The sequence below is a fragment of the Staurois parvus genome, unplaced genomic scaffold (assembly GCF_062004578.1).
Source record: "Staurois parvus isolate SC_StPar_1 unplaced genomic scaffold, SC_StPar_1.0 ptg001357l, whole genome shotgun sequence".
NCBI lineage: Eukaryota > Metazoa > Chordata > Amphibia > Anura > Ranidae > Staurois > Staurois parvus.
The window spans coordinates 412,071-435,507 of NW_028319153.1; the positions used below are offsets into that span (position 1 = coordinate 412,071).

A 23,437-nucleotide genomic window follows, 5' to 3' on the forward strand; every position below is an offset into this window, starting at 1 on the left:
AGATCATATCCCCCCTTATGTATTATACATGGAGATCATATCCCCCTTATGTATTATACATGGAGATCATATTCCCCCTTATGTATTATACATGGAGATCATACCCCCCCCCTTATGTATTATACATGGAGATCATATCCCCCCTTATGTATTATACATGGAGATCATATCCCCCTTATGTATTATACATGGAGATCATATCCCCCCTTATGTATTATACATGGAGATCATATTCCCCCTTATGTATTATACATGGAGATCATATCCCCCCCTTATGTATTATACATGGAGATCATACCCCCCCCTTATGTATTATACATGGAGATCATATCCCCCCTTATATATTATACATGGAGATCATATCCCCCTTATGTATTATACATGAAGATCATACCCCCCCCCCCTTATGTATTATACATGGAGATCATATCCCCCCTTATGTATTATACATGGAGATCATATCCCCCCCTTATGTATTATACATGGAGATCATATCCCCCCTTATGTATTATACATGGAGATCATATCCCCCTTATGTATTATACATGGAGATCATATCCCCCCTTATGTATTATACATGGAGATCATATCCCCCCTTATGTATTATACATGGAGATCATATCCCCCCTTATGTATTATACATGGAGATCATATCCCCCCTTATGTATTATACATGGTGATCATATCCCCCTTATGTATTATACATGGTGATCATATCCCCCCTTATGTATTATACATGGAGATCATATCCCCCTTATGTATTATACATGGAGATCATATCCCCCCTTATGTATTATACATGGAGATCATATCCCCCCTTATGTATTATACATGGAGATCATATCCCCCCTTATGTATTATACATGGAGATCATATCCCCCCTTATGTATTATACATGGTGATCATATCCCCCCTTATGTATTATACATGGAGATCATATCCCCCCTTATGTATTATACATGGAGATCATATCCCCCCTTATGTATTATACATGGAGATCATATCCCCCCCCCCTTATGTGTTATACATGGAGATCATATCCCCCCTTATGTATTATACATGGAGATCATATCCCCCCTTATGTATTATACACGGAGATCATATCCCCCCTTATGTATTATACATGGAGATCATATCCCCCCTTATGTATTATACATGGAGATCATATCCCCCCCCCCTTATGTATTATACATGGAGATCATATCCCCCCTTATGTATTATACATGGTGATCATATCCCCCCTTATGTATTATACATGGAGATCATATCCCCCTTAATCTCCTCTTCTCAGTAGAGAATACATTCAGTCCCTCTAATCTTTCCTCATAGCTGAGCTCCTCCATGACTCTTATCAGTTTGGTTGCCCTTCTCTGTACATTCTCCAGTTCCCCAATGTTCTTTTTGTGAATTGGTGCCCAAAATTTAACTGCATATTCCAGATGAGGTCTTACTAATGATTTGTACCGGGGAGGGGGGGGCGGGGAATGATATCTCTCTCTCTGGAGTCTTTACCTCTTAATACAAATTAATACAAGAGAGGATTTTGCTCGCTTTAGAACGCGCAGCTTGGCATTACATGCCATTATTAAGATTATGATCTACCAGAACCCCCAGATCCTTCTCCACCATTGACCCCCCCAGATCCTTCTCCACCATTGATCCCCCCCCAGATCCTTCTCCACCATTGATTCCCCCAGTTGTACCCCCCCCCCAGTATGTATAATGCATGTATATTTTTAGCTCCCAAGTGCAGAACCTTACATTTATCAACATTAAACCTCATTGGCCCCATAGTCCCCCAATTACACAGCATTGAGGTCGGCTTGTAGGTTGGAGGCTTGTAGGTTATTCCACGGCACAGCTTGGTGTCATCTGCAAAGTCTGAGATGGGATTTATAATCCCAGACCCTCTATTGTTTGTAAATATATTAAACAGTAAGGGTCCCAACACTGAACCTTGGGGTACCCACTAATAACACTGAACCTTGGGGTACCCACTAATAACACTGAACCTTGGGGTACCCCACTAATAACACTGAACCTTGGGGTACCCCACTAATAACACTGAACCTTGGGGTACCCACTAATAACACTGAACCTTGGGGTACCCCACTAATAACACTGAACCTTGGGGTACCCCACTAATAACACTGAAACCTGGGGTATCCCACTGACACCCCTAGACCACGCAGAGTATGAATCAGTAACCACTACTCTCTGAATACCATCTTTTAGCCAGTTTTCTATCCATTTACATACAGATTTTTCCAAGACTGTAGACTTTACCTTACACATTAGCCGTGTGTGGGGAGCTGTGTCAAACACTTTTGCAAAATCCAAGTATACCACGTCCACTGCCACCCCTCTGTCCAAGTATATCAAGTCCACCGCCACCCCTCTGTCCAAGTATACCAGGTCTACAGCCACCACTCTGTCCAAGTATACCACGTCCACTGCCACCCCTCTGTCCAAGTATACCACGTCCACCGCCACCCCTCTGTCCAAGTATACCAGGTCTACAGCCACCCCTCTGTCCAAGTATACCACGTCCACCGCCACCCCTCTGTCCAAGTATACCACGTCCACCGCCACCCCTCTGTCCAAGTATACCACGTCCACCGCCACCCCTCTGTCCAAGTATACCATGTCCACCGCCACCCCTCTGTCCAAGTATACCATGTCCACCGACACCCCTCTGTCCAAGTATACCACATCCGCCGTCACCCATCTGTCCAAGTATACCATGTCCACTGCCACCCCTCTGTCCAAGTATACCACATCCGCCGCCACCCCTCTGTCCAAGTATACCACGTCCACCACCACCCCTCTGTCCAAGTATACCAAATTCACCACTACTCCTCTGTCCAAGTATACCATGTCCACAGTCACCCCTCTGTCCAAGTATACCACGTCCACCACCACTCCTCTGTTCAAGTATACCAAATCCACCACCACTCCTCTGTCCAAGTATACCATGTCCACAGTCACCCCTCTGTCCAAGTATACCACGTCCACCACCACTCCTCTGTCCAAGTATACCAAATCCACCACCACTCCTCTGTCCAAGTATACCACATCAACAGCCACCCCTCTGTCCAAGGTTTTGCTCACCTCTTCATAAAATGAAATCAGATTTATTTGACAACTTCTGTCTTTCATGAATCCATGCTGTCTTTTGCTTAAAATATTTTTTTCCAGCAAGAACTCCTCTATGTGGTCTTTTATTAAACCCTCCAGTGTCTTCCCAGCTATAGAATTTACACTAACAGGTCTATAATTACTTGGTAAAGATTTGACCCCTTTTTAAATATTGGCCCCACATTGGCCTTACGCCAATCCAGTTGTACTATGCCAGTCATTAAACAGTCCCTAAAAATTAGAAACAATGGCTTTGAAATGAGAGAGCTCAATTCTTTAAGGAACCGTGGGTGTATGCCATCCGGTCCAGGTGCTTTTTTCACCTTTATTCTGTCTAAATATTTCTGGATAACATCAATTGTGAGCCAATGTGGATCATCTGGAGCTGTGTCAATACCACGCCCATTATGGACACGAGCTCCTCCATGCTTCTTTGTATACACAGAGCTGAAGAAGGGATTTCATAAATTTGCCTTCTCTTTGTCCTCTTCCCAGAGTTCCGCCCAGCGTGGTGACGTTGCAGCCCCGTCTACCTAACACGTTGCGTCTAATCAGGACTTTCTCAAAATCTCTATTCTTTAGTCAAAAATTTTCATTATTCAACCGAGTTATTATATTTTGTTACTGCCGACAACACGCAAATCTATCTCTCTACCCCTCACCTCACCCCTTCAGTCTCCACCCGTATCACAAGCCTGAGCGACATATCGGATTGGATGTCACTCCACTTCCTCAAACTAAATCTTTCCAAAACTGAGCCCCTAGTTTTCCCTCCAGCCCGTGCCCCCCCCCCTCACTTCTCCATCAAGACCAACAGCACCACCATCAGTCCCTCCCCTCAAGCAAGAGTACTAGGTGTCATCCTAGTCATCAACCGCTCCGTATCCGCCACCCCCCCTCGGGCAATCAGAAGACAGTGGAGGGATTGGCAAACGGATAAAATTCAGAATACTAACATTGACGTACAAAGCTGTTCACAATACTGCCCCAAACTACATCACCGACCTGGTATCCAAATACCACCCAAAATGTACTCTCCGCTCCTCACAAGACCTCCTTCTCTCCAGTTCCCTGGTCTCCTCTTCCCATGCCCACCTCCAGGACTTCTCCAGGGCTTCCCCCATCCTCTGGAACTCCCTACCCCAATCCATCAGACTATCACCTACTCTCCTCACCTTTAGGCGCACCCTGAAAACCTATCTCTTCAAGGAAGCCTACCCCGCCCTCACTAATTACTGAACTCCTTCACTCTTCCTACGACTCCATCCCCCACAGTTATTTCCTCCTGTACCACTCTCCCCTCCCTCCTAGATTGTAAGCTCCAAGGGGCAGGGCCCTCGAACCCCTCGTGTATTGAATCGTATGTTACTGTACTGTCTCCTGTCACTGTGTCCCATTGCAATGTAAAGCGCTGAGCAAACTATTGGCGCTATATAAATCCTGTATAATAATAATAATAATAATATAGCGCCAACAGTTTGCTCAGCACTTTATGATAATGTAATTTAATGAAAATTAATAAAATATTTAATAAAAAAAAAAAAATCATTATTAGCCTGTCTGTGTTGTAAACGTAGACAATCGTCCCTAAACAAACTTGCACCATCTGACTTGGAACTGGAAGTTTTCACAACATGTACTTGCTATTTTCAGAGTAATGGGCTCCTTACAGAACTTTGAAGCCTTCTCAGAAGAGTTCAACTGCAAGAAAGGCACAAAGATGCATCCAGTGGAGAGATGTCGGGTTTGGTAGACGAAGTCTATCCTGTGATCCTTCGAAAACCAGTCTGAGAATGTCTGGCTTACAAATATTGAACAGTTATAGCCAATAAGGTGCCTGGCTTTTCCCAGTGTTCAGGTCAGAGCCATGATGTGGGGTAGGAAACATGACAAGTTAGAGTGACTAGTGTATTGTTTGAGGGTTCCGCTGACCACGTTACCATTGCTAACAGCTCAGTATGCCCTAGGGAGTAAAGATGAAATGAAAAAAAGACTGTTTTAATGGCTTGACTGTTATCATTTAAAAATTTAATGTGCATGTCTGGGCAAAATTTAAAAAATATATATACGGTACATTTCTGCAATACATGCATAGTTCATCATGTTTTATCCCTTTAAAAGCATTGCAAGTAGAAAAAAAAAACTTCTTGATATGCCAAAAATCCAGTCTAACTTCCTGTAGTGGGCTGACAAAGCTACCTCTGAAATTCCATGCAGTGTTGTCAGCACTTCTTGAGCTCCCCCTGCTGGACTAAAGAAAACCTCCCTCTTATGTTATGCTCCATAACCGAATTAAGGACTTGTAGTCCAGCAAAGAACAGGGCAAGGCTGACAACACCGCTGGGTCATCAGTGCAGCGAAGACACTGTGTTGTCAGCCCACTACAGGAAGTCAGGAGCTCACCGCATCTCTGGCAGACAAACAATTATTTTTCTGTATTTAAAACAGTTTTTAAAGATAAACCATGTTGGAATGTGCATGTATTGCAGAGACGTACTGAATATATCATTTCTTTATTTTGTCCAGACATACACTTTAAAAATATATAAAATTTACTGCTGTCAGGTTTTCAAATACTAGTTTTAAAGAGATGTATTTTTTTCTCGAGTTGACTCTGCTTTTGATATTATGTTGTATGTCTGTGTTGCTCTCACCTGTCTGGTGTGATTTTCATTGTCTATAAAGATCAGTATATTAAAAAAAAAAATAGAAAAATAGATTTTTTTTTTCAGGGAAATTTAGGGGAGATATGACTTCTTTAAAAACAAAATGTTCTTTACTTATGCACTTCTATTGATGAGAATGAGAATCTCCCAGGTGATGAAATAGGTATCAAAAATAATATGCAGGTGTATCAAATGTGTTTATTAAATTTAACCCACTAGTGGCCTGTGTATGGCATTGAGAACTATCTATAAACTGTAAAAGAAAAAATTTCATAGACAGTTCTGGTTGTATTAAAAGTTTATCTCTAATCAAGGCAGAAAGATATGAAACAAAAATACATAGGCTATTTTTGTAAAATTAAAAATATTTAAAAATGTTATCTTTTAGGTATGGTGACACTTTGTTGTATGATAAAATTCTATCATAAATCCAAGAGTAATGCAGGCCATAGATGGGGAGAAAAACGGCAGATTTTCGGCCGATTAACGAACTATCGGTCGGTCTAAAAAACTTACCTGACCACCAATTATTACGAAAATCGGCCGATTAATGAGTAACCTATAACGGGAAATGATGTCATTTTGTGGCCTTTGTGATCCTTTTTCGGAAAACGATCGTTCGTTTTTGACCATCAATGAGGATAAAGTCGGGCGTTTTTCGAAAATTTTCCAACATCACCGATAATCTGAAAGTCCAAAATACACGAAAAACGGCCGACAAAATCGTCCACTAACGATAAGATAATCGGCCGGTTTTATTTTCGGACGAAAAATCGGCCGTTTTTCTCCCCATCTATGGCCTGCATTATTTTGCCTTCTTTTTTTTCTTTCACTGTACTCGTGAAAACGACATTCATAGAATTATTATTAAATAGAACACACAGTATTTTAGATTTCTGAGCTATATATATATTTTTTTTTAATCTTAAAATTCTTCTCTTCAGAATAAAAATGTGGGTTTATGTAAATACCATTTTTTTTTACTAACCAATACTCCATGCTGCTGCTTTAGGTCCTGCATAGAATTATTTAGAATTTAAAGGAATGAATATAAAATTAAAAATACATTAAGACGTTCTAAAAAATTTAAAAGAGAACACCGTACAATTAAAAAAAAAATGTTTCTTAATAACCCATATTTGTATATTTTCCCCCCTTACCTGCAGAATTACAGAATTTATATACAACCAACTGTTAGGGTTCCAAAAAAGCATTTCCAGCAAAGATTATAACTACCCGTTCTCTAAGTATAAAAATGAAAATCTGTGATGGTACCAGGAAAGTGGGGGAACGCAGTTGTGGCACCTCCAGCACTGAATGTATGTAGTGGCAAGGGCTGCTAGGGTTTTGGTGGAGGGTCTCTTGATGCTGGCTGCAAGGGGATCTATTGTCACTGGTGGGAATCTATTTTTGCATTGGGGTCTATTGTTGCTGGGACGGTCTTATGTTGCTGGGGGTGGGATTTTGTTGCTGGGAGGGATCTTTTGCTGAGGGAGGAGTCTATTGTTGCTTGTCACTGGAGGATTTACCCACGTGGGAGAGAAATATATTTGAAATATATTTTATAAGTATCCTTCCCAAATATTTTGCCCTACATTTGAAATACTACAATTTTGGCCATATTCAATATATTTAAAAAAAATATATATATATATATATATATATATATATATATATATATACTGTATGTTGAAATGCGTTATTACAAAATATATGAAAATAATTTTTAAAAATACATTTTAAATATACTATATGTCTTTAAAAATAAAAATCTACATTTTTGGAATGCATTTACAAATCTATGTAAAAATATATGTTAAAATGACTTTTTTATATGTTAAAAAAAATATGAAGGATATATTTAAAAAAAATATATTTTAAAAATATTTTTCATATATTTTGTAATATATAAAAAAACGCATTTCAGCATGACATATATATATATATACACACACACATATATGGGATGCTGGCTGCTGGGAAATCTGTTGTTGCTGCTGGGGGTCTATGGTTGCTGGGGAGGATCTATTGTTTCTGGGGTAGCATTTTGTTGTGGGGGGTCCATTGTTGCTGGGGGGCTCTATTGTGTAAGGGATCCATTGTTGCTGTCTGCAGGGGATCTACTGCATTTTACTGCTTTTTCTTGTTATTAACACATTCCATACAAATTACTTAACACCACAAAATTATCCTTGATTCTGTATTCTCTAAAAGGGGCGGTACTGGGAGGTCGGTAGGGGGTGGAACCAAGGGACAGTGCTTGGAGGTGGGTAGGGGGCGGAGACAAGAGGTGACTCAAAAGGTTTGGGGAAAAAAACTCTGGATGGTACAACCTGAACTCATTCGAAGGTTTTCAGATTACCCAGTTTAATATGTTCACAACCTTTTATTTGCAACATATTTTTAAGCGCAACTGAGCCTCTGTTCACACTGATGCGACTTATTATGCGACTTGTCATGCCACTTGCAACACACAAAGTCACATGATAATGTGACAAAACATATTCATTTTAAAGTGTTACTAAACCCCGGACCCTGCATTCACTATATCCGCTCTCCCCGGACCCCGCATTCACTATATCCGCTCTCCCCAGACACCGCATTCACTATATCCGCTCTCCCCGGACCCCGCATTCACTATATCCGCTCTCCCCGGACCCCGCATTCACTATATCCACTCTCCCCAGACCCCGCATTCACTATATCCGCTCTCCCCGGACCCTGCATTCACTATATCCGCTCTCCCCGGACCCCGCATTCACTATATCCGCTCTCCCCAGACCCTGCATTCACTATATCCGCTCTCCCCGGACCCCGCATTCACTATATCCGCTCTCCCCGGACCCCGCATTCACTATATCCGCTCTCCCCGGACCCTGCATTCACTATATCCGGTCTCCCCGGACCCCGCATTCACTATATCCGGTCTCCCCGGACCCCGCATTCACTATATCCGGTCTCCCCGGACCCCGCATTCACTATATCCTCTTTCCCCGGACCCCGCATTCACTATATCCGCTCTCCCCGGACCCCGCATTCACTATATCCGCTCTCCCCGGACCCCGCATTCACTATATCCACTCTCCCCAGACCCCGCATTCACTATATCCGCTCTCCCCGGACCCTGCATTCACTATATCCGCTCTCCCCGGACCCCGCATTCACTATATCCGCTCTCCCCAGACCCTGCATTCACTATATCCGCTCTCCCCGGACCCCGCATTCACTATATCCGCTCTCCCCGGACCCCGCATTCACTATATCCGCTCTCCCCGGACCCTGCATTCACTATATCCGGTCTCCCCGGACCCCGCATTCACTATATCCGGTCTCCCCGGACCCCGCATTCACTATATCCGGTCTCCCCGGACCCCGCATTCACTATATCCTCTTTCCCCGGACCCCGCATTCACTATATCCGCTCTCCCCGGACCCCGCATTCACTATATCCGCTCTCCCCGGACCCCGCATTCACTATATCCGGTCTCCCCGGACCCCGCATTCACTATATCCGGTCTCCCCGGACCCCGCATTCACTATATCCGCTCTCCCCGGACCCCGCATTCACTATATCCGCTCTCCCCGGACCCCGCATTCACTATATCCGCTCTCCCCGGACCCCGCATACACTATATCTGGTCTCCCCGGACCCTACATTCACTATATCTGGTCTCCCTGGACCCTGCATTCACTATATCTGGTCCCCCACAGTACACACAATGTGGAAATACAATTATTTTAGTAAACTGCTAAATACCTCTTCTTATCAGCAGTATATAGCACTCTTGTGACTTCTATCAGTGTCCAGTTGAGCACATGTTAAAGCTTGTAGGAGGAGTTTTCATTTTGCTCTAGGAGGATGCAGAACCCCTGAGCTCTGTCTGGACAGTAGTGCTGATTGGCCCTGTGCTCATCACATGCACTCTCCCGAGAAAAAGAAAACTCTAGCAATACACACCAAACTGAGCATGTGCAGAGTGACTTCACACAATATGTCTTATCAGAAGATAAGAGGGGGACAATGAAAAAAGGGGAAGATCAGAGAAGTCAGGATCAAACAGCGTTTTTACACAGTGCAGAGGATTAACCCCTTAGATTCCACAGGGAGTATAACAAGCATGCTTTACTGCACCTACAGACTGATTGTACTGTTGTGGGTTCAGTAACACTTTAATAGGTGTCATCTTAATCAATGTGACTGAAGTCACAGCGACCTAAAAAGAAGCTTCTGCGCCACTTTTCTGCATCTTTGGTGCGACTTCAGTGCCATAGACTGCAATATTAAAATCACAAAAGTCAATTGCCTTAATCTATGTGAATTTGATGCAACTTCAGAGGGTTTTTATGTCCCGTCTTCTCCTAGCATTGATGGTCAGGCATTATAGCTGGTTTCTGTGGTGTTCACCTATGGAAGCCCCCTTTCCCAGAAGGTAAGAAGACATATTCAGCTTCCCTCAGATCTTATATAGAATGCTATAGTGCCTGGCTACCATACCGAGGCATGCGTGAACTAAGCACAGCGAACAGCTACTTGCGGTTGACAGACAGGCGCCACATGGAAGAAAAATATATTTAAAATTGATTTTAAAAATATTCTTCACAAATATATTGACATATATTTGAAATACTACAATTTTAGCCATATCCAATATATTTAAAAATATATTTCAATAAAATTATATATATATATATTGTATGCTGAAATGTGTTTTTATCACAAAATATATGAAAAATATTTTTAAAAATACATTTTCAAATATACTGTTTTCTCTTTAAAAATACATTTAATCTACATTTTTGGAATGCATTTACAAATATATTAAAAATATATGTTAAAATGACTTTTTTATAGGTTATAAAAAATCTGAAAAATATGTTTAAAAAATATATATTTTGTAACATAAAACATGCACTTCAACATGCAGTATGTATATGTGTGTATATATGTGTGTGTGTGTGTGTGTGTATATATGTATATATATATATATATATATATATATATATATATATGTGTGTATGTGTGTATATATATATATATATATATATATATATATATATATATAAAATAATTTTTTTTTTTTTTTAAATATTCTTCTCAAATACATTGACATATATTTGAAATAATACAATTTTATATTTATATTTATATTACAGTATATTTCAAAATATATTTCAATAAATATATATATATATATATTTGTAGTATAGTATTTCAAACATATGTCAATATATTTGGGAAGAATATTTTTAAAATATATTTCACATATGTTTTTCTTCCAGTCTGGGTTCGGGGGGAAGGCAATGCTCGGAGAATAGCCAGGGTCAAAACTGTGGTCACAAGACAGACTGAGTTCAGAGAGTAGTAAAAGTCCAATCCAAGATCGATATTAAGGAAATCCAAACGCGTTGGCTGGGCAGGGTGAAGGTCAAGGCATAAGAACAAGGCAGGAAGACAGGGAGCTTGAAGCACATGCTGCAAACACTATCACAAGGAAGAGACTAAGGGCTTGGCAGGCTTAAAACAGGTTTGGTTTCCACCCAGAGGCTACCTACATCAATCACCCTGCAGGTGGACAGTCAGACAGGGAGAGTGCAGCTCAGCCAAAATCAGGGTGCTGGAATGAGACCAGCAGCTGTCATGGAACAGGCGTATAACATGCTCCTGACAGCTTTTAACCTAAGCCAAGTCGCATAACATGAACATCATATTGAGGTTGCATCAAGTTGCAATGAAAAGTTGCACTGGAAGTTGCATGACTTTCAAGTCGCAGCCAGAGACTGACAACTCATGGGACCCCTGGGCAATAGGGGATCATGGGGCCCCTGTGTCCTTGCCCAAACTCAAAAAAGCCTATGAAAAAGGTACCAGGGGCATCTCATGGGGCCCCCTACTGACCCTGGGCCCTCGGGCAGTGTCCGAGTTTCCAAATGGTCAGTCCGTCCCTGGGCGCAGCTGTGTGAACCGAGCCTGAACTTTAAAACTGAATCTGCTAACTACTTTTCAGGTGCCTTAAAACAAAATAATGTTCGCTTATAGAAACCAGCGACAACCTGGATAAAAAAGCCTGTCCCTTGCCAGCATGCTGGAGAGAAGGTCCTTTGATATCTGTAAGGAATAAGTGGCCTTTCCACAAAGATCTGACCTATCTCGGCAAAGCTCAAGCCTGTTGGAGAAGGGGAGGGTGTCAGAGCTCTGCAGAGAGACCACTGCTTCAACACAGGGAGGAAGGGTCCTTCTCTTCAGGGAACAGACTTTTCCACTCAAACCGTGGCTGCTTTCTAAAAAACAAAATTGTAAGACTTTGCCCACCTTTTGTTTTGATTCTTCTGGAATGTATGTAGCTGAATATACTGGAGGTTCAGCTGGGCTTTTAGGCTAGGTTCATGCTTGAGCCGGAGCTTCTTCAAGCGTTTTTGGGGTGTTTTGTATCCGTATTTGTACACACATTTTTGGGGGGGCAATTTAAGGCTTGACCATTTTTGGGTTGGCCAATGGAAAGCCAGTTACTAGGAGCAGAGGCATCCCTAGGGTTGGTGTCACCTGGTGTGGTAACATTTGGTGACACCCCCTCTGACGATCCCCGCAGAATGGATCGGATCTGCAGATTGAGCATAATGGATCTGACTCCGATCCATTATCCTCCCCAAACCGCAGATCCGATCCATCCTGAGGGGATCGTTGACTTTCTTTACAACTTACCTTTTCTCGGAGCGGGTCCGGTAAAGCGGCAAGATGTGTCTCCCATGTAGAAATGTCCCCCCTGAAGCAACTGAAACCGCAGTTGCTTCAGGGGGGACATATCTACATGGGAGACACATCTTGCCGCTACATCGGTGTCACCCCGTATAGGTTGCATGCTGACGATCCCCGCAGGATCGTCGACATTCAACCTATACGGGGTGACACCGCACCCGCTCCAAGAAAAGGTAAGTTGTACAGAAAGCCGATGATCTCCGCAGGATGGATCCGATCCATCGTCGGCTTGCTTTACAACTTACCTTTTCGTGGAACGGGTCCGGTGTCACCCCATGCGGTCGTTGTCACCCGGTGCGGACCACACCCCCCGAACCTGCCTCGGGACGCCACTGACTAGGAGAAGGAGAAGCAAGTAACCATGTGAAAAATGCATGTTATGCACAATGAAATCTACAGGGACCAAAATTGTGTGACTCTGCCCCATAGAAGCTCATGTGTTCGAGCTTCAAGAGACACGGTGCTCAGGTGCGAATGGGCACTATTGAATATAATGGGAATCTTGATGTTGACGCTTCAAGAAATGCACTTCAAATCACTCAGGTGCAGGGGCGGACTGACAACTCATGGGGCCCTCGGGCAATAGGGGATCATGGGGCCCCGTGTCCTTGCCCAAACTCAAAAAAGCCTATGAAAAAGGTACCAGGGGCATCTCATGGGGCCCCCTACTGACCCCGAGCCCTCCGGCAGTGCCCGAGTTTCCAAATGGTCAGTCCGCCCCTGCTCAGGTGTGAACCAAGCCTTAAAGACCTCTAACGGTGCAACTAGCGGTCACTATCTTATAAAGCATATGGCATCTTGCATGGATCACCAAAGGTTCACCATTATACCTCGTCCTCCTTCCTTTAGTTTTAGTTGGGCATTGGGATCAGTCATTTATCCAAGACTTTCTTATAATTGACCTCAGGCTTAATAATGGATCTATAGACAAAATTAGATCCATGACATATATAGTGACGTCTATCACTAGCATTGACACCCCCTTTGTAACATTACCTGTTGATTAAAACCATGTAGATAAAAGCTGACTGTTGTAAGCACCCCTGACGATGTTAAATGGTTTGTTCTAAACCCTTCGACTGTCTCTTTTTCTGAAGAGCTTGGTCTGTTAAAGAGAATTAATAAAAAACCAAAAACAATTAACCAGATGGCATAAAGTCCCTGTGAGGCTGCACAAGACATTGGCCATGGTTCCATCCCGGTGCATGAGGAGTGGTCAAGATGAAGGCACCCTTCACCACATTTTCGTGTCTCGACCAAAATGTCAATGTTTTTAGAGAGATGTATGTAAAATAATCCTTGACCACTCCTGGATCAGATGCAAACCCTACAGCTAAGCTCCTGCCCCTCGGCCTCATTCTCTAAGAAACAATATAAACTCTCTACTTATTTATTTAATAAATGCCGCAAGAGTCTGCATTCTGACCAGTAACAGTAACTTTCTCATGGTTGGTCAGTGGATTATGTCACATGATGAGACCATGAGGATGGAGGATCTCAACTTCTCCCTCAAACACCACAAGGTCACATTTAGAAAGACATTGTTCTATTGGCAACTTCTCTTCAAAATACAAGGGGTCCTGTTGGGTAGGTGCAGTGTGGTGTGGTGGGCAGTAAGCACAGAGTCCCAATTTTCAGAAACAATGTACACTGATTAAAAAATGTTCCTTTCATTTTTTTTAGCAAAGTCTAGGATCAAGTCAATGAAACTCCTTGGATATTGATCTGCTCAGGTAAGTAGCAGAGGGGGTTGTTAATTAGTTTCCGCTACTTCGGTGTTAATTAAATTAACAACAGGTGCACTAGGTGGGCAACAATGAGACGACCCCCAAAACAGGAATGGTTTTACAGGTGGAGGCCACTGACATTTTATTCCCTACTCCTCTTTTCTGACTGTTTTTCATTAGTTTTGCATTTGGCTAGGGTCAGTGTTACTACTGCTGGCATGAGGCTATACCTGGACCCTACAGAAGTTGCACAGGCAGTCCAACTCCTCCAGGATGGCACATCAATATGTGCCATTGCCAGAAGGTTTGCTGTGACTCAAGAGCATGGAGGAGATTCCAGGAGACAGGCAGTTACTCTAGGAGAGCTGGACAGGGCCGTAGAAGGTCCTTAGCCCATCAGCAGGACTGGTATCTGCTCCTTTGTGCAAGGAGGAACAGGAGGAGCACTGCCAGAGCCCTACAAAATGACCTCCAGCAGGCCACTGGTGTGAATGTCTCTGACCAAACAATCAGAAACAGACTTCATGAGGGTGGCCTGAGGGCCCAACGTCCTCTAGTGGGCCCTGTGCTCACTGCCCGGCACCATAGAGCTGGATTGGAATTTGCCATTGATTACCAGAATTGGCACGTCCGTCACTGGCGCCCTGTGCTTTTCACAGATGAGAGCAGGTTCACCCTGAGCACATGTGACAGACATGAAAGGGTCTGGAGAAGCCGTAGAGAACTTGTGCTGCCTGTAACATCCTTCAGAATGACCGTTTTGGTGGTAGATCAGTGATGGTCTGGGGAGGCATATCCATGGAGGGACACACAGACCTCCGCAGGCTAGACAATGGCACCCTGACTGCCATTAGGTATCGGGATGAAATCCTTTGATTCATTGTCAGACCCTACACTGGTGCAGTGGATTCTGGGTTCCTCCTTGCGCAGTGGGTCCTGGGTTCCTCCTGGTGCAGTGGGTCCTGGGTTCCTCCTGGTGCACGACAATGCCTGGCCTCATGTGGGGAGAGTATGCAGGCAGTTCCTGGAGGGAATTGATACCATTGAATGGCCCCCACGCTTGCCTGACCTAAATCCAATAGAACACCTCTGGGATGTCATGTTGCAGTCCATCTAACGCCACCAGGTTGCACCTCAGACTGTCCAGGAGCTCAGTGATGCCCTGGTCCATATCAGGGAGGAAATCCCCCAGGACACCATCCGTCGTCTCATTAGGAGTATGCCCCAACATTGTCATGCATAAAAAACACGTGGAGGCCACACAAACTACTGAGGACCATTCTGAGTTCCTGCAATGACATTTCAGCAAAATGGACTCGCCTGCTGCATCATTTTTTCACTTTGATTTTCAGGGTGTCTTTGAATTCAGTTTGATCATTTCAATTTCCATCAAACGATGGGGCACTTTTACGTTCCTAACACATTACCCCTTCCATGTCAGTATAGAGATCCAGCAGGAGATTTTTTCCCACTGAGATCTGATGTGCTTTCTAAGTGTTCCTTTATTTTTTTGAGCTGTGTATTATAAAAATAGTTCAACAGTACAACCCGGCCCATTGAGGAGGTTGACAGTGCCAGGACCACTTACAACGGTGTAGTGTAGAGACAGAGATCTGAAGATTCAGACAGCATATGTCATGAGTAGCGGAGTGTGACCTGGCCAGTTCAACCCTAAAGGGGAAACTTCCTGGGAAAGTAGACGTAGTCCTTGCTCTCTCCCTACTCCAACTGGAACCTTTCCCTGACGCTAGTGATGTCCATGAGAGACGGGGAACCTGTTCCTATGCTAGCCACTCGCATAAAGCACCAAAACCCAGGGTCAGGGTCTTAAATAGACTCTGCTTAACCCAAGATGGACACCAGGGTCACATGGGACATGAACATCCAACCGGATCACTGCACTATGTGACCAAGGAAGTCATAGATAACTCTATCTATAAGACAGTTCTCTCAACTTCAACTCCCATCTGCATTGCAGAGCGCCACCCGCAGTAGAGAATACAGACTGCACCTGCCTACAGGTCATAGCAAATCATATCAGTGAAAGTGGGACAAATAATATATCCTGATCCACCTGCTCAACGCTCCTTTTTTTTCTCTTCTTCTCCTGCCCCTCACCAGTTTCATCTACCTGAACTTCCCCTTCTACATCTGGCATCTCCTTTCCCAACCTCCATTCCCACATTTTTTTATTCTCTCTCCCCCTTCCCATGTCAAACCCACACGCTAAAATTTAACATGGGGGGTGTCCCAATATACAGCGAGCTGTATAGCCACACTCATAGTAATGACCCCACATGTGGCCTACACAGTGGATAGATGACCTCTGTTGGATTCCATAGCCCTCTGTTACAGGTTTCAAGTTATATTCCGCATCTGCCCTGTCTGAGTAATGAAAGAATGTTCTAACAACAAACGTTATGTACAATAATATGTTCAGATTATTCAGATGTGTACTTCAAATAAAGAAAAAAATACCCTACCCACTGGCAGGATCAACAGGTATGAAAATCAGGGGCTCTAACAAAAACATGTTGATGCAATTGACAGGCTGCATTGTATACGTCATTTTTAATTTTGCCTATACTTACACTTTAAAGCGGTAGTAAATCCAAAAAAAGTTGCAATGTAATGGCATGAAAGGCCTACCTGTAAAACAAAGCCCTCCAACGAACGCTGTCACTGCTGACTGGGCTTCCATCTTCACCTGGTCTTCCTTTCCGGGTTCACGGACTCTACCCATTTGAATGGTTGAGCCACGATGACATTGAGCCACCATCATGGCAGAGCACTCTCCATTGACGGCATACACGAGTATGCTGTCCATTAAGAGCACAGTGTGCATGCGTCGGTGACGTCACCGGTTGCTACTCATTGGAATATCTCCTGAACGGTGCGCGGAGATATTCACTTTACCTTCAGGTAAGCTTTATTATACACTCACCGGACCAGGGGCGGACTGACCATTTGGAAACTCGGGCACTGCCCGAGGGCCCGGGGTCAGTATGGGGCCCCATGAGATGCCCCTGGTACCTTTATGCTTTTTTGAGTTTGGGCAAGGACACAGGGGCCCCATGATCCCCTATTGCCCGGGGGTCCCAGGAGTTGTCAGTCCGCCCCTGCACCAGACACTTCATTAGGTCCACCTGTTTAATTGCTTGATAACACAAATTGCTAACCAGCCAATCCCATGGCAGCAATTCAATGGATTTAGGTATCTAGACGTGGTGAAGACGACTTGCTGAAGTTAAAACCAAGCGACAGAATGGGGAAGAAAGGGGATTTGAGTGACTTTGAATGTGGCATGGTTGTTGGTGCCAGACGGGCTGGTCTGAGTATTTCAAAAACTGCTGGTCTACTGGGATTTTCACACACAACCATCCCTCGGAAAATCGAGACTTAGCAGACCAGGCAATGTTTTTCCAATCTTCTATTGTCCAAATTTGGTGAGCCTGCGTGAACTGTAGCCTCCGTTTCCTGTTCTCAGCTGACAGGAGTTGCACCCGGTGTGGTCTTCTGCTCCTGTAGCCCATCTGCTTCAAGGTTCGACGTGTTGCGCATTCAGAGATGGTATTCTACATACCTTGGTTGTAACGAGTGGTTATTTGAGTTACTGTTGCCTTTCTATCAACTTGCTAAAGTTCAAAGCGACACAATGCATTTAGGTATCTAGACGTGGTGAAAACAACTTGCTGAGGTTAAAACCAAGAATAAGAAAGGGGAAGAAAAAGGTAAAAAGGCAAACTTACACTCACCGGCCACTTTATTAAGTACACCTCTTCAATTCATTGGTAAAACAAATTGCTAATTAGCCAATCATATGGCAGCAATTTCATGCATTTAGGTATCTAGACGTGGTGAAGACAACTTGCTGAAGTTAAAACCAAGCATCAGAATGGGGAAGAAAGGGGGTTTAAGTGACTTTGAACGTGGCATGGTTGTTGGTGCCAGACGGGCTGATCTGAGTTTGTCAAAAACTGCTGATCTACTGGGATTTTCACGCACAACCATCTCTAGGGTTTACAAAGAATGGTCCAAAATGGTCCAAAAAAAAAAAATATCCAGTGAGCAGCAGTTGTGTGGGCAAAAATGTCTTGTTGATGTCAGAGGTCAGAGGAGAATGGGCAGACTGGTTCGAGATGATAGAAAGGCAACATTAGCTCAAATAACCACTCGTTACATCCAAAGTATGCAGAATACCATCTCTGAACGCACAAAACAACGAGGCTTGAAGCAGATGGGCTACAGCAGCAGATGACCACACCGGGTGCCACTCCTGTCAGCTAAAAACAGGAAACGGAGGCTACAATTCACACAGACTCTCCAAAATTGGACAATAGAAGAGTGGAATATTGTTACCTACTCTAATGAGTCTTGATTTCCCTAGAGATGGTTCACCCACACAACTGCTGCTCACTGGATATTTTCTCATTTTCAGACCATTCTCTGTAAACCCTAGAGATGGTTGTGCTTGAAAATCCCAGTAGATCAGCAGTTTTTGAAATACTCAGACCAGCCCGTCTGGCACCAACAACCATGCCACGTTCAAAGTCATTTAAATCCCCTTTCTTCTGCATTCTGATGCTTGGTTTGAACGTCAGTAAGTCGTCTTCACCACGTCTAGATGCCTAAATGCATTAAGCTGCTGCCATGTGATTGGCTGATTAGCAATTTGTGTTATCGGGCAAATGAGCAGATGGACCTAATAAAGTGGCCGGTGAGTGTAAGTTTACCTGTAGGTAAAAGTTGCAAAGCAGACTTTACTACCACTTTAAGGCTTTCATATACATCTGGAGAATAAAATCTTTAAAATGTTGGCTGAGTTTCCCTTGGAGCTTCCACCATAGTTCTACCATCTTCAAAACAATCTGAAGTTTCTAAAAGCAAAGCATAAGAGCTGTCCAAAAACCTCTTTTGCAGGTCAGTTGGGAACAGGAGCGGACTGACAACTTGAGGCCCCCAGGCAATAGGGGATCATGGGGCCCCTGTGTCCTTGCCCAAACTCAAAAAAGCCTATGAAAAAGGTACCAGGGGCATCTCATGGGGCCCCCTACTGCCCCCGGGCCCTCGGGCAGTGCCCGAGTTTCCAAATGGTCAGTCCGCCCCTGGTTGGGAAATGTAAGCATTGTCTTTTCTGGATTATTCCCATGGTCTCCACTGACGTGGACATGTCTGAAACCAAACGAGCCGGCAAAATGGAAGACTTAAAGTGGAAAATGGAAGATTAAAAAAAAAAAGCCCCATGTGACCCCTTTTAGTCCAAAGGAGCCAAGTTTTATCACTTAGAACAGCGGTTCTCAACCTTTGGGTCGCGACCCCTTTGGGGTTTGAACGACCCTTTCACAGGGGTCACCTAAGACCATAGGAAAACACATATTTCCGATGGTCTTAGGAACCGAGACACCGCTCCTCTATCCGTCTCCAGGCGGGTCCGCCCACATGCAGATACGTCCACATACGAGTACCTGGCGTGATGACATCGTCGCGCCAACCCCATCGCATACACCCTGTACGAATACAGGTGTATGTGACAGGGTTGGCGCCATAATGTACTTATTTGGACCAGTCACACAGGTGTAGAGAGCAGCTACTGTGTAGAAAACAGCTACTGTGTTGAAAGCAGCTACTCTGTTAAAAACAGCTACTGTGTTGAAAGCAGCTACTCTGTTAAAAACAGCTACTGTGTTGAAAGCAGCTACTCTGTTAAAAACAGCTACTGTGTTGAAAGCAGCTACTCTGTTAAAAACAGCTACTGTGTTGAAAGCAGCTACTCTGTTAAAAACAGCTACTGTGTTGAAAGCAGCAGTATTGGAGGTAAGATATTTGCATTACGATTCATAATAGTAGCAAAATTACAGTTATGAAGTAGCCACGAAAATAATTGTATGGTTGGGGGTCACCACAACATGAGGACCTGTATTAAAGGGTCGCGGCATTAGGAAGGTTGAGAACCACTGACTTAGAACAATACAAGACCATCAGCTAAAACAAATTACGAAGTCTTTGTCTCTAATTAATATTCAATATGTGAAATTAACTATCGTGTATGACCAACAAATTGGGTGCAGTGAAGACGACTGCTTACCCACCGTGTGCAATCATAAATCCGAATATTTTTATACCAAAATAAATATATAAATTCAGGACATTTTAACACATCAAATAGTTGCTGGAATGTGATTTGTTTAAAATAAATAAATAAATATATATATATATATATATATAAATATACAAAAAAGCTATCTAATTTTGTTTAAAAAACAAATCTCTATATAGATATGACTATATACAATCTTGTGTATAAGTGTTGTCTCAGGCTATCTGTAGAATAAAAACAAAGTTTATTAAATTGTAATGTATGTTATTTTTTTTTCAAATAATGATATGTTATGTTTTGATGGCATACTGTGTCCTTGTGTGTTGATGATTACTTTTTTGATTAAAATGATATGATTATGGTGTACTTTGTCTGCAATTTTTTTTACCAGTTTGCTGGTAAAGTGAGTGAAGAACGAATCGTTGTGACCAGCTCTATCCAGAACTGATTGAATAATAGACTGGTTTCACCAATGACAAGACATTCTCACCATAGCTCAACCAGCCGTGGCAGAAAATATGAGAGAAATTGTAGAATAAACTGATAAATTCTTAAACATTGTGACTATAAACCAAGTAACCAACTAAGTGCCCATCCAAACCTGAAATATCAGTTTTAGATGAACATGGCCATTAAAATGATTGGGTCCTTCCAAATGACTGCTTATCAAGTTGTGTACATAGTATATGTATATCACCCACAGTACGTGTCCTGCCACTATGCTCTCTCCTCCTATCAGCATTCTTCTTGTCAGAACATGAATTACTAGGCACCTTGTACTGGTTCTTGCTTTTACATTCCAGCTCTGCTGCTCATGGACTGCAATAGATGAACATGGCCATTAAAATGATTGGGTCCTTCCAAATGACTGCTTATCAAGTTGTGTACATAGTACAGGGGTGTATTTAGGTTTTGTGCTGCCCTAGTCAACACAAAAATTGTCTGATCCCACGGACACCAACCAACACAACCCTCCTTCCCCCTCCTGTGGAGAGACTGACATTGACCAACAACACCCCTGCCCCCCACCCGGGAGAGCCTTCCACTACCCCTACCTGCAGCGATAGAGAGACACTCATCTTCAGAGCTCTTGATATCCCCTGGAATGTGAGCAAGGCTCTACATACCCCATCAAGTAGCCCACAGCCTCTCTTGGACTCCACCTGGTTCCCAATGGTGCGTGTGTCCCTTCTTTCATCCCTTCTTCTGGGGGGAGGTGCTGCCACCCTGAAAAATGCCGCCCTAGGCAAGTGCCTTGTTTGCCTTGTGGTAAATACACTCCTGACATAGTATATGTATATCACCCACAGTACTTGTCCTGCCACTATGCCCTCTCCTCCTATCAGCGTTCTTCTTGTCAGAACATGAATTACTAGGCACCTTGTACTAGTTCTTGCTTTTACATTCCAGCTCTGCTGCTGCTCATGGACTGCAATAGATGAACATGTCCATTAAAATGATTGGGTCCTTCCAAACGAATGCTTATCAATTTGTGTACATAGTATATGTATATCACCCACAGTACTTGTCCTGCCACTATGCTCTCTCCTCCTATCAGCATTCTTGACAGAACATGAATTACTAGGCAACTTGTACTGGTTCTTGCTTTTACATTCCAGCCCTGCTGCTCATGGACTGCAATAGGCTCTTACCAGGTCGAATTCAGGTACTTACAGTGCTTGTATTTAAAACAATACGTTGAATAATGTACTAATTAATACAGAGCTGTTTTATATTGTGTTTTTTACATCTGCCTAGAGCAACCATTCTCATCCAGGGCTTAGTGGATGCCTAGGGTTCCTGCAGAGTTTGCTCCTTGAGCTGCGGTTGCGTGTTATCCCAATTGATGGTGCCTGCATAGCTCCAGAGCCAATGAAATGCTTGCATATTGTGTCTTTTATACCTGGCTAGAGCAGCTATTCTCTACCAGGGTCTGTTGGATCACTAGGATTCCTTCAGATGTTCCTCCTTGAGCCGTGGTTGCTTGTCCTCCCGTTTGATGGTGCCTGCAAAGCCAACAGCACGGCACAGCTGTACGTAAGCATTTGGACCACCACTGTAAGGGTTGCATTCTTCATATTAATCGACAATGTAATCCACATTTTGCCTGTTGACCCCCAATTAATTGATTTTAGTAAGGGTTTCCCAACACCTAGAACCTATTTTTTGAAGGTTGAGGAAGGTTTGTCCTAGAGTTTAATTTTAATGCTGTACTTCAACCAAACAGGGTGAGAGCAGTACAATTATAATACACATATGCAGGGGTGGACTGACAACTCATGGGGCCTCCGGGCAATAGGGGATCATGGGGCCCCTGTGTCCTTGCCCACACTCAAAACACACCCAAAAAAGCCTATAAAAGGTACCAGGGGCATTTCATGGGGCCCCCTACTGACCCCGGGCCCTCAGGCAGTGCCCGAGTGCTCGAATGGTCTTTCCGCCCCTGCACATACGAGAGTTGCTTTATCTGACAAAGAATTTGTCCAGCCACTTTTGCGACTCAAACATTTCTGCCAGACAGCACAGCCAAGAGGGTGATACCACTTTCTTTGTCTTTGAGTTTAGGAATAAGGAATAAATGTCCCCTACCTGCCCACAGTCTGTTTGTATATCAGTCCCAAGAGTTGATTACAACCCATTGCTACTGATGACATCACTGACTCTCACCCTAGTGTCTGAGATGAGGACAAGGAGGTGGACTTAGCATCGCCTTCTATTATTCGATGCTCCTTGCCAGTGTGGTTTTCTCTCCCAGTTGTGTCAACAATCTGCAAGTATCAACCACTCCAACTCCACCAATATGAGTACATGCAAAGACCAGGCATCTAAGGTCCTGCTCTTACACAATAGGTCACTGCCACATGCCAGTGGAAACCCTGGTTCCTTGCTCTCGATATTCCATTGTTGTCTTACCCCAGTTTTTGTCTTTCTCCTCTGGCGTTAGAGTCCTCAGAATCTATTTAGACTGCCTGTTGGCTTTTAATATTCTAGCACTATCCCCTTACAAGTTGCTGAAATTTGGGCCCCCCTATAGTTCTGCACAGCCAGGCAACAC

At 43.5% G+C, this 23,437-nt stretch overlaps 1 protein-coding gene across 2 annotated transcripts in view; it reads left to right on the forward strand.

Moving 5' to 3' along the window:
- The window catches only part of MMEL1 (membrane metalloendopeptidase like 1), a 275,311-nt gene extending 268,614 nt beyond the window's left edge, over positions 1-6,697 (forward strand). For both annotated transcript variants that reach the window (XM_089661636.1, XM_089661635.1), the window contains exon 23: positions 4,792-6,697. In XM_089661636.1, the coding sequence (XP_089517762.1) occupies positions 4,792-4,891 (100 nt within the window). In that variant the 3' untranslated portion in view covers positions 4,892-6,697. The remainder of the gene's footprint in view (positions 1-4,791) is intronic.
- Positions 6,698-23,437: the final 16,740 nt, after the last annotated feature.